At 45.6% G+C, this 12,000-nt stretch overlaps 1 protein-coding gene across 3 annotated transcripts in view; it reads left to right on the top strand.

Annotated features, from left to right (window-relative positions):
• Nucleotides 1-12,000, top strand: part of dusp8a (dual specificity phosphatase 8a) — a 66,567-nt gene that overhangs the window by 21,492 nt on the left and 33,075 nt on the right. For all 3 annotated transcript variants that reach the window (XM_036951707.1, XM_036951727.1, XM_036951716.1), the window contains exon 3: nt 3,283-3,421. In XM_036951707.1, coding sequence (XP_036807602.1) covers nt 3,283-3,421 — 139 coding nt within the window. The remainder of the gene's footprint in view (nt 1-3,282; nt 3,422-12,000) is intronic.

The raw sequence follows: 12,000 nt of genomic DNA, 5'->3' as shown, positions 1-12,000 counted from the left end.
AACAAGGCGCACCTGTTAATTTAAATGAATTCCATGTGACTACTTCTGAAGCTGGTTGAGAGAATGCCAAGAGTGTGCAAAGCTGTCGTCACAGCAAAGGATGGCTACTTTGAAGAATCTCAAATATAAAATATATTTTGATTTGTTCAACATTTTTTTTGGTTCCTACATGATTCCATATGTGTTATTTCATAGTTTTGATGTCTTCACTATTATTCTACAATGTAGAACATAGTACAAATAAAGAAAAACACTTGACTGAGTAGGTGTGTCCAAACTTTTGACTGGTACTGTATATATATATATATATATACACACAGTATATATGGCTCAGTCTGGCTGTACCCATATCAGCTTTCTGTGTGTCTGTCTGACCTTGACCTGCCTCAGTCACGTGTGTGGTTGTTGGCCCATACATTCTGAGAAGGCTAATGTGTAACGGTAAGCACAAACACACACTGTCACACACTGAGGCACGCACACAAACACACAATATTGCAGAGTAATACACTGTCAAATACACACACTCGTCCACTGCATTGCTAGAACTGTGTACCGTCCACAGTATCAGCATGTGTGGGTACCATGCCCCCTAACACTGTGAGGCTCAGTGAACAGTGTTCCTGTGCAGTTTTTCCCAGCATCTACAGTATAGTGCCGCCTTTATGCTATCTGAAGGATGGAGGGAGTGCATGAAAACAACAAGAAGAAAAGGGTTATTCTAGTCTCTTTTTCTCCTCGCTTCTCTCTCTCTCTCTCGCTTCCATCTCTTTATCCTTGGCTCACTCTTTTCTCAGCCATCTTCACCTCCCGTTTCTTCTCTCCTCCTTCTTCTTTCTCTCTCTCTCCTGTCTGCCTCCCCTCTCTCTCCCGGTGCTGTCAAGCGGTTGTTTAGTGATGCGGTGTTTCCGAGCCGCAGTAGGCTAGGCGCTGGCTGCTGGTCATGTGACCCAAACTTGCCTGACAACATGGAGAAGGAGCCTGGCTGGCGTGTCTCGCACACACAACCACACGTACACACAAGCGCGTGGACAAAAACACAGGCGCATGCTCGCCCTCTCCTCCTCTCTGACAAACACATTGTGACAAAGCATATACAGCATGCTGACGCACTGAAGAGGGCTTGCGCTGTCCACTTTCACCCATGCATTTGGATTCTGAGTTTTGTTTTTGACAGATAGGACTTGTATAATTCTATTGCCTTTATTTACTGTTACAGCGTCAATTCATGGTTATCAATGCGAAAACAGCACGTTATTTTTTTTAAACTCCGTGTCCACGTTGTGTAATATTTTTTGCTATGTTCGCACATTTTGTTCCAGTAACCCTACCACCCGCCCAATTTTTTTCCTCATCAATTTACATGCAATAGCCCATAATGACAAAGCCAAAAAAGTTTGTTCGAAATGTTTGGAAATTAATCAAATAACAAAAACAGAAGTATAATTATATATTCAGACCCTTTGCTATGAGACTCGAAATTGAGCCCAGATGCATCCTGCTTCCATCGATCATCCTTCCGATGTTTCTACAACTTGATTGGAGTCAACCTGTAGTAAAATCAATTGATTGGACATGATTTGGAAAGGCACACACCTGTCTATATAAGGTCCCACAGTTGACGGTGCATGTCAGAGCATAAACCAAGCCATGAGGTCAAAGGAATTGTCCGTAGAGCTTCGAGACAGGATTGTGTCGAGGCATAGATCTGGGGAAGAGTACCAAAACAATTATGCAGTATTGAAGGTCCCCAAGAACACAGTGGCCTCTATCAATCTTAAATGGAAGAAGTTTGGAACCACCAAGACTCTTCCTAGAGCTGGCTGCCCGGCCAAACAGAGAAATCGAGAGAGAAAGGCCTTGGTCAGAGAGGTGACCAAGAACCCGATGGCCACTCTTACAGAGCTCCAGAGTTCTTCTGCGGAGATGAGAGAACCTTCCAGAAGGACAACCATCTCTGCAGCACTCCACCAATCAGGCCTTTATGGTAGAGTGGTCAGACAGTAGCCACTCCTCCTCAGTAAAAGGCACATGACAGCCCACTTGGAGTTTGCCAAAAGGCACCTAAAGGACTCAGACCATGAGAAACAAGATTATCTGGTCTGATGAAACCAAGATTGAACTCTTTGGCCTGAAAACCAAGTTTCACGTCTCGAGGAAACCTGGCACCATCCCTACGGTGAAGCATGGTGGTGGAAGCATTATGCTGTGGGAATGTTTTTCACCGGCAGGGACTGGGAGACTAGTCAGGATTGAGAGAAAGATGAACAGGGTAAAGTACAGATCCTTGATGAAAACCTGCTCCAGAGCGCTCAGGACCTCAGACTGGGGCAAAGGTTCACCTTCCAACAGGACCACGACCCTAAGCACACAGCCAAGACAACACAGGAGTGGCAAGTCTCTGAATGTCCTTGAGTGGCCCACCCCGGGCCTGGACTGGAGACCGATCTGACATCTCTGGAGAGACCTAAAAATAGCTTTGCAGCGACGCTCCCCATCCAACCTGATATAGTTTGAAATGATCCCCAAAGAAGAATGGAGAAACTCCCCAAATACAGGTGTGCTTGTAGCATCATACCCAAGAAGACTCTGGGCTGTAATCGCTGCCAAAGGTGCTTCAACAAAGTACTCAGTAAAGGGTCTGAATACTTATGTAAATGTCGTGCTTCAGGTTTTTTACAAATATATTTACCAAAATTGATTAAAAAAACTGTTTTTGCTTTGTCATTATGGGGTATTATTGTGTGGAGATTGATGAGGGGGGAAAACAATTGTAATCAATTTTAGAATAAGACTGTAATGTAACAAAATGTGGAAAAAGTCAAGGGGTCTGAATACTTTCGGAATGCTCTGTAAATATATAGGTACGTTTGTTAGGGGCATTTTTCCCTCCAGATGAACAAAAGCAGTAAGCCTCTGTCTTTGAAAGTACATATGTAGGATCTTAATTTGATCACTTTTTTGGTGCTGAAAATTTTCCTGCATAGTAGGAAATACAAATGTTGTAGTGTATTCAAGGTTTACAAGGTTTCCAAAGTTTTGTAATTTCCACTTTTAAATGTCAGACTTGGTTAGCCCTAACGAGAAATGTATCAACCCGTACAAAAAAATGAACATAAATGTATGCTTTACTGCAAACAGCATTTCTGTGGTCTTTTTTTTATCTGTGCAACATAGCCATGTTTTACTCATTCGTTTACGAGACCATCATACCTGCGTCCATTGATACTGCCATACCTCCATTGATCTCTGACGTCTTCTTCCTCATTCGTGTTTCTGCAGGTTGAGATGGGCAGGAAACAGGAAGTGGTGATGTACGACCAGAGTTCCAAAGAGGCGGGGCAACTATCCAAAGACTGCTTTGTCCACATCCTACTGGGCAAGCTGGAGGGCACCTTCCACCGAGTCTCCCTGCTCACCGGTAGGTACTTACTGTGTGTGTGTGTGTGTGTGTGTGTGTGTGTGTGTGTTGTGTGTGTTGTGTGTGTTGTGTGTGTTGTGTGTGTTGTGTGTGTGTTGTGTGTGTTGTGTGTGTGTGTGTGATAATAGAAACCACCATCCTGGAGTTAGTGTTTACGAGCAAATGACTCCGTGGTGTTTCACAACAGATCTTCACAGCTGATCCCAAGTCAGTTCCTGTGTGTATGTTAAGATGTGGCCTGCATTGAACAAGTGGGTATTTCACTGTTGGGATCAGCTATTGCTTTCTCAAAAGAGAAAAGCATGCAAACATTTATGAACTGTGTGCTACTTATCCTGTCATCTATAAAATGTCTTGCGCAACCAAATTAGTTTGTAACACTTTACAAAGTTATTTTGCAATTCTACCCATGTAAAAGTAATTTGCCTGATGACGCACAGTGGAGGACTGTCTGATTTTAAAAATCCCATTTCCGTTCACGTTCCCTCACCTCGCCGCCTCTCCTCGATTACCTTTGACCTTTTTCAAAAGGAGTCGAGAGAGGACGGAGGAGAGAGGACAGGAGTTGAGCAAATCCAATTGAGAGAAGGCCTAGATCTCTGCAGCTGCTTTGAGTGGAGCAGAGTGCCATGTGTCTATTTGGGCAGCAGGTGTCACTAGTGAACATCATCTGTAATAGTATCCATCATCCATCATGATCCACAAACATACTTTTTCACTCTTAAGGAGGAAGTGAGGGAGGAAGGAAGGAATTAGGAAAGGAAGAATGAAGAAAAGAAGCAATACCGAGTAATTGTGGACACCGATGAGTTTTGTGGTACAGGCCTTTCCAAAGAACCCCCAACCCCACGTCCACACTACACACACCAAACACTTCTCTCTCCTAGCCCTTTAAAATTGGGGATTAAGCTTAAGTTAAACTAATACCTGTCTATCAAATCAGCCAGTCTTTTTACCTTTTTGGGGGGGTAGCCATTCTTATCAACCAGTCTTATTTACCATACTTAACAGCTTGTCATATTGGCTGCTAAGCACCCTCAAAGTTAGATTGGAGGCCTGACGTGTGTATTAGCTGGCTCTGCAGAGGCTTAATAACTTCTCAGTATGGGACTGCAGCGCTGCGGAGAGACAGTGGCAGTAAGCACACAGAGGCTTATGCGCGCACACACACACACACATGGATACACAGACGCACAAACAAACATAGACACACACAGGGAGGCTTAGGACCCTGGCTCAAATGTGTCAAATGAATAATCTCCCTCACTCAGGCTTGGGAGAAAGACCGTGTGTGTGTGTGTGTGTGTAAAGATGTGTCCTACTCCTGTAAATCTCCAATAGCATAGTCAGATTGCACTTTCCATGAGTCATTCATAGAGGTTCACTCTACCTTAATGTACTTAAGATCCCCAATTTGTCACAGACACACACACACACACACATGTACCATGTAAGCCTGAAGAAGAAAGATCCCACTGTCAGCGGTTCTCTCTCTCTCACATTTCTTCCATTTCTGTCCCTCTCTCTGCTGTTTCCACGACAACAGCGGAAGAGAATATCCTGTGGGATATGATTCAGCCAATGAGAATGACTGTTGCTGTGTAGTGTGGGTGTCAGTGGTGTTAAGTCATAGCAGAATAACGTGTGTGTGTGTGTGTGTTCAAGTTTTAATGTCACGTGTACAAGTACAGTGAAATGCCTTTCTTGCAAGCTCTAAACCCAACAATGCGGTAATCAATGTAGCTCTAAAAACAACATTAAGGTAAAACAAAAACACACAAGAAATCAAAATAAGAAATGTGTTTGTGTGTCTGTATGTATGTATGTATGTATGTATGTATGTGTGTGTGTGTGTGTGTGTGTGTGTGTATATCGGGGTCATGGGCGATAACAGTGGTCTCTGTCCCCAGCTGAGCTTCACTGGGTCATAAACAGGGCTAGTTGTCTGAGCCCGTCCACCACCTGTAATGATGTCACTTCCTGTTTAGAGTACCGCGTGTGTGTGTGCATGCATGCGCGTGAGAGAGAGACGGCGCACACAAAACAGAGTGACAATGTGGGGAAGAAAGAGAGAGTGAGAGGTGCCGACAAAGCGAGAGAGAGAAGCGAGCTCCCCTGCTGTTCTGAGGTCGGCAGCGCCGGCTTGTTGGCAGCCAGTCGTCATGGCAGCACAGCAGGGCGGCAGGATGTGCCCGGGTCAAAAGTCAATCTGGTCACACGTCTTATGGCATTGGCTCGAGCATCTGGTCACGCGTGTGTTTCTGCCCGTTTTCCACTTCATTCTGTTTCTTCAGACCTTCAGTTAACAAAGTTCATGTATTTTCTCCGTCCACCGTCCCGATTCCCCGGATTCATTTAGCACTTCTTGTAGTTTAATTGGCTCAGAATACCCGGGGAATCACCCCTCCTCAACCCCATTTCTTTCCCTTTTTTTCCTCACTTCCCTGCTCCCATACACTTCCCTGCTCCCATACACTTCCCTGCTCCCCCCGTCATTAACAGCGCCGATGACCTCATGATCTAAGCCGACTGCTTGGTGTGGCCCTCTCGACTCACACACATGCATGCACAGCTCTGCACAAGTGCTCCGAGCATCAAGAGGAGAGGAGGGAGGGAGGGAGGGAGGGAGGGAGGGAGGAGGGGAGGCTAGGATAGAGGGATGAAAAGAAGCCTTAAATGGGATAGACAGAGTGAATACAGGAATAATTACAGCAGCTTGGTCTCGCTGTCTGGGGGAGAGAGGATTTACTGCCTAAACGGTTATGTACACACAGGCATGCTAAATGAAGGATTAGAACACACACGCGTGCTGCTAAACACACACACACACACACACACACACACACACACAGAGATACGCAAAACCCATACACACACGCATCCAGAAGTAGCCTGTGCTATAGTGTTGATGCCGCCAAAACACCAAATGGTAATGCTCTTTTAATACATTCTGAGGCCCTACTCAGGCTTGTCATAACAGAATAGTTCATAACAGCTTGGGACTTTATGGAGCCCATAGGAGGTGGTGTTTGGGAGGGCGGGAAACCGCGAATGGTGCTTTAAGTGCAGACGTAGAAGTCAAATCAATCAATGGATCTACTCTATGCTGTAAGTGCTTCCTTCCCTATGTTGCAGATGATGTCACGAGTGTCATGTGAGGTCCAGTCCCCATAGGGTTGTTTTTTACTCACTAAGAAGATTACGTGTATGGCCAGATGACTCTTCACAGTATTTCTGTTTCAAATGTGTGTTTGTGTGTGTGTGTGTGCGTGCGTGCTCTCATGTGTGTGAGAACCATGCTTGAGAGAGGAAAGCTTAGCATCAGTAGAACGCAGGCAGTGCCAGACACACATACACAGCCCAGCCAGAGCCAGTCCAGTCCCCAGTGGGTTGAGGTCCCCAGCTTGTTTGTTTCTCACGTTGGCTATACTGAGAACAGAGTGCACTGGAGCATAGCTCTTGTCCTGATGTTGTTATGAGAGAGAGGGGAGGGGGTGTGTTTGTATGCGCAACGAGAGATTAAACGATCGAGGAAAGAGAAAGGTAGAGATGCAAGTGTTGAGAAATGCACCCTCTGGAGATGAGAGTGTGTGAAGAGAGAGCGAGAACAGGAGAGAATGGCGAGAGAACGAGGCAGAGGTCCAGCTGTCAGGTGTGCAAGCTCTGCAGATGTGGAGAGTGGGTAAGGAAGGGAGAGGACGGAGAGAGAGAGGCAGACGTATAGGTACGGAGAGAGAGAAAGGTAGAGAGAGATGCAGGTGTGTGTGTGTGTGTGTGTGTGTGTGTGTGTGGTCTACAGATGTGCAGTGACTGTTCCTAATCTCTCCTAGTGCCATCTGCCAGTGTTTTTTTCCCCCCAGGATTACTAAAGCTACATACCATTGGGACGCACACGCGCAGACACAGAGACCGACCGAGAGAGAGAGATCAGTAAAGCGAGTGAGAGAAGGTGCCTAGATGCCGTACACTGGCGACGAGGATGGAATGGAAAAGAGATTGTGATCATCAAATCTGTGTGCTGCATGCCAGATCCATCCAAAGCGCTTTACATTGTGTGTGATCATTACTCCACATCCACCAATGTGTATCACCAGAGAGGAAGTGGCGAAACGAGAGGCTTTACTCAAAATCTGGCCACGAATATAAGCCCACGAACTGTATGGAGGTCAACTAGTGTCGAATTTGGTCCCCAATATATATTTTTGCTTATTTACTTCGTGAGGCTAATTTGAACGAATATACATTTTCGCATTGGTTTCGTGAGTTGGTTTGAATGCACTGATACAAGTGGACTCAATATGGCATTTCTACAACTTTGGAAAAGTTGGGAGCAAGCATCCAATGAAGAAGTAGAAAATTGACTACTTTAAAATGGTTTCACAGATGCTATAACGGCACAGATACAAAGATAAGTATTCTATATATCTCTATGCCCTGTTGTTCAGCTGTGTATCTGCCCTCTCATTGGCTAGAGTGGTCCCATCTGCCATCCATCTTTAAGGACATGTATTTCCATTGTTAGAGCGGTCACTTGACTATCTTGTCAATATAATAGAGAATCTTTGGTAGCACCGACATCAGGGATACACAGCAGCCATTTTGTGCCAGATATTAGGTAATGAAAGATACCGCTTACACACACAGAAGCAGTGTGAGGGCCTCTAGGCTTTGATGAGATCAGGTTTGGGTGTAACTGCACAGTCTACAGTACAAAGGTCAATCCAGTTGTGCTGTTATACAACTGGGCGGCGGCCCCTGCGTGTGTGTGTGTGTGTGTGAGAGAGAGAGAGACGCTGAGGAAGTGAGGTAATCGTGGGAGGCAGACTCTCACAATGCAGCCGTTCAGAGACATTCCAATGCACTACATAAGGAGGTCTGTGTGTGTGCATGTATGTGTTGGTTAGACAGACCTATTGAGGAGGTGAGGTAATTCACCTCCTTCCATCCTGATGAATGACGGCCTGTGTGTAGACGTCATTTTTAATGTCGGACTGTAGCGTGACCTGCCTGAGCCCTCTCAGAATGAAGGCTTTATGTTTCTCTTTCGTTCCCAGTACTGGGTGGTCATCTCTGTGGCTATGCACGGCCTGAGGCGCAGAATAATGTGGCCAAATTTGAGCATTTCTATTCAGCACATGGCTTATGTGGGATTCGAACCCACGAACCTGGTATTCCACGGGCAGTGGTCTAACCCACTGAGCCAATCGGAAGCAATAGCCAAATAATAATCCCAGACCATTTTACTAGCATCTACTGCTCATACTCTGAGTAGAAAGTATTTTTAATGTGGAAAGCCACTCTTAGCTCCCCTGTAATACATTGAGCATATTTCGCATAATTTGCTATTGAATTGCGTAGACATTTTAAATGTTCTCTAACAAACTCACTACATTATGGAGTACCAAGCTGAACAGCGATTGGATGTGTGTGTGGCCTGAAATGGTCGTATGGGATTGGATTGTTTATGTTCACCGCTGTATTTTGATTGGTCACAGTTGAGGTCATTGAGGTCACAGTGATCTGATGTTTGGCTGCCAGGGGTCATGGTCCTGCCCTTTTTTTCTCTCTCTCTCGCTCTCTCTCTTTCCCTCACCCCTCTCATCCAGCTCTCCTTCCCCTTCTCCCCATTCACCCCTCCACCCTCCCTCGCTTCCTATCTGCTCCGTATCCATTACGTACCGGGGACTCTTGGCAGATCAATGATTTCATTGAGAAGGAGCCAGTGGTGCCATTAAGAGGTGAGCTCACCTTCCCCGAGGGAGGTCTGGCACATTATACTCAATGACCTTCTCCCTCTCCCCTGCTCCCTCTCTTCCCTCCCCCTTTCTCTGTCTCTCTGTGTCTTTCCCTCTCCTCCTCTCTTAGCTCCCCTTTTCCTCTCCTCTAGTGATCCCCTCCTCTTATACCTCTCCTACCCGCTCCCTCTCCTCCACCTCCCCTTTCCTCCCTTCCTCTCTTACCTTCATCCGCTCCTCCTTCCAATATTTCTCTTCAGACTCCTGCGGTCGTCACATCTGGCGCCAGTGGCCTGTGTACTCTCACCCCTGGCCCGTAGACACACACACACACACACACACACACACACACACACACACATACATACACACACACAGACACACCTGACCCCGCCCCAGTCAGCCCCTGCCCGAGGAGCAGAAAGGTCAAACCGATGACCTGTAAGAATGCCAATGACATCACCTCTCTTGAATACGTACACAATGGCACACTTGCGTACATGAGTTGCATACTCTATGGCTACAAACAGTCACAAAGACAGACACAGTAGTTAACATACAATGCAAGGGCACAAATACTCGCCTGTGTGCGCACACACACCCCAGAGGTCCTGGTTTTCCCAACCGTACCCTGTACGTTTTATGTAACAGTGTTGTGTTTCTGCCAGTGTTCTCATCATCCCCCGTCTTCCTGGCCCCACATGATGAGCTTGATGTCATCTTCCCTTTTCCCCCCTCAAAACTGCAGCACGAAAACATGCAGGCCAGCGTGTGTGTGTCTGCTGCTGCCAAATGTTTCCAGCGTGACGTGGTCTAGCTGTGTTCCTGCTCTCCCTCTTCCCCCTCTTCCTCACACCCCCACTGGCTTAAAGGGGCCACGCACAGGGAGACACACGTAGACACATTCACTTAGAGAAACGGGCAGTAGGCACGCATGCTTTACATTAGATGCATACACATGAACAAACACGGCGGTCACACACTTGGACACATAAACCCTTTACGGGCACCCGCCTTCCCGCTCACAGTCGGTTTCTTCGCGCTTTGCTTCAGCAGCCACGTGACAATGTAATTTAGACATGCCACTGTTGAACAGACTGCTATACACTCTAAAACATGGACAGTGGTCTAGGCCAGGCGATGTTCACGTCGGGGTTGGCGTGCATCTTCAGTGGAAAATAACAGTAGCAGAATGAGGCTAGATGAACATCTAGCCCTGTTCTACCTTGGCCTGGCCCGGGTCCATTAGATTCCATTCATTCTCTACCACTTTAGTCGCGACTGCGTCATTCCATAGAACAATGGCGGATTCCTGTTTGCCCTCATGCCTGACTTTTTGATCCACTTTATCTCTGGCATGCCACCAAAACCCCTTCCTTGTTTACTTGGGTGGTTGCCATGGTGTTTATGCAGTAGCCAGCAGATCGTTTTGGTCCCATCTGGAACACACTTCATCCATGGTGGGCATGATTTCAGGCTTGTCTTCCCAGGACTGGTGCATGCCAGAGTGAGTCAGAGTAGCGGCATACTGTACGAGAGACGAGAGAGCATATGGATTTACACCATACAGAGATGAGTGTCTTGGCCAAAAAAGATGTGGGGCATGTAGAAAGGATTGTAACTCACTAGTTCATTCATAGAGTACTGTAAGTGTATAACACACACACACATACATACATACACACACACACACACACCGAGGAACTGGTATTGTAAATACATGTTAAATACACACACTGCCGTTGACCCTCATGGAATTCGGTTTCCTGATAAAGGCGGGAGATTTTCCATCACCGCGGAAACAGCAGGCTAATTTTGGAGTTCCTGTCAAGCCCAAGGACCCTGGTGAGGAATGCTGCAGTTCGTCATCATTCCTCATATCCCTCCTCCTTTCTCTCTGTCTCTCACACGCGCACACACACACACACACAAATGAACACACACAGTAGACATAACCATACCCAAACTCACATATACAGTACACACAAAAAACACACACACTCTTTACGTATTGATCAATGGAAATGATTTGTTTGGCAACCAAGCCCAAAACTTTGGCGGTGATATCATTTCATGAAACTTTTTTTTATTTTATTTTTTGATAACTTTTTATTTCACGTAAATATTAACATTCTGTCATAAATGTTCAGAAATGTTACATTTCATGATAAGCATGTTTTCCAATCTCAAGAGAAAAAAAAAATACAACAGTAAGTGCCTCTTCACCTAAAATCATATTGTAATGAAATGGTGACTGATAACAATGGAGCTCTTTAGTATTACTTGTACTACCAGTACCAGTCAAAAGTTTAGACACACCAACGCATTCCAGTTTTTAAAAAGTTTTTTAAAACTATTTTCTACATTGTAGATTAATAGTGAAGACATAGAAAACTATGAAATAACACATATGGAATCATGTAGTAACCAAAAAAGTGTCAAAGTAGCCACCCTTTGCCTTGATGACAGCTTAGCACACTCTTGGCATTCTCTCAACCAGCTTCGTGAGGTAGTCATCTGGAATTGTATTTATTTTATTCATTTTACCTTTATTTAACCAGGCAAGTCAGTTAAGAACAAATTCTTATTTTCAATGACGGCCTAGGAACTGTGGGTTAACTGCCTGTTCAGGGGCAGAACGACAGATTTGCACCTTGTCAGCTCGCGGGTTTGAACTTGAACTTGCAACCAGTTACTAGTCCAACGCTCTAACCACTAGGCTACCCTGCCGCCCCAAATGCATTTATATTAACAGGGTTGCCTTGTTAATTTGTGGAATTTATTTCCTTCTCAATGCATTTGAGCCAATCAGTTGTGTTGTGACATGGTAGGGGTGGTATACAG

The sequence above is a fragment of the Oncorhynchus mykiss genome, chromosome 2, assembly GCF_013265735.2.
Source record: "Oncorhynchus mykiss isolate Arlee chromosome 2, USDA_OmykA_1.1, whole genome shotgun sequence".
NCBI lineage: Eukaryota > Metazoa > Chordata > Actinopteri > Salmoniformes > Salmonidae > Oncorhynchus > Oncorhynchus mykiss.
This window is presented reverse-complemented; position numbering and strand designations above follow the sequence as displayed.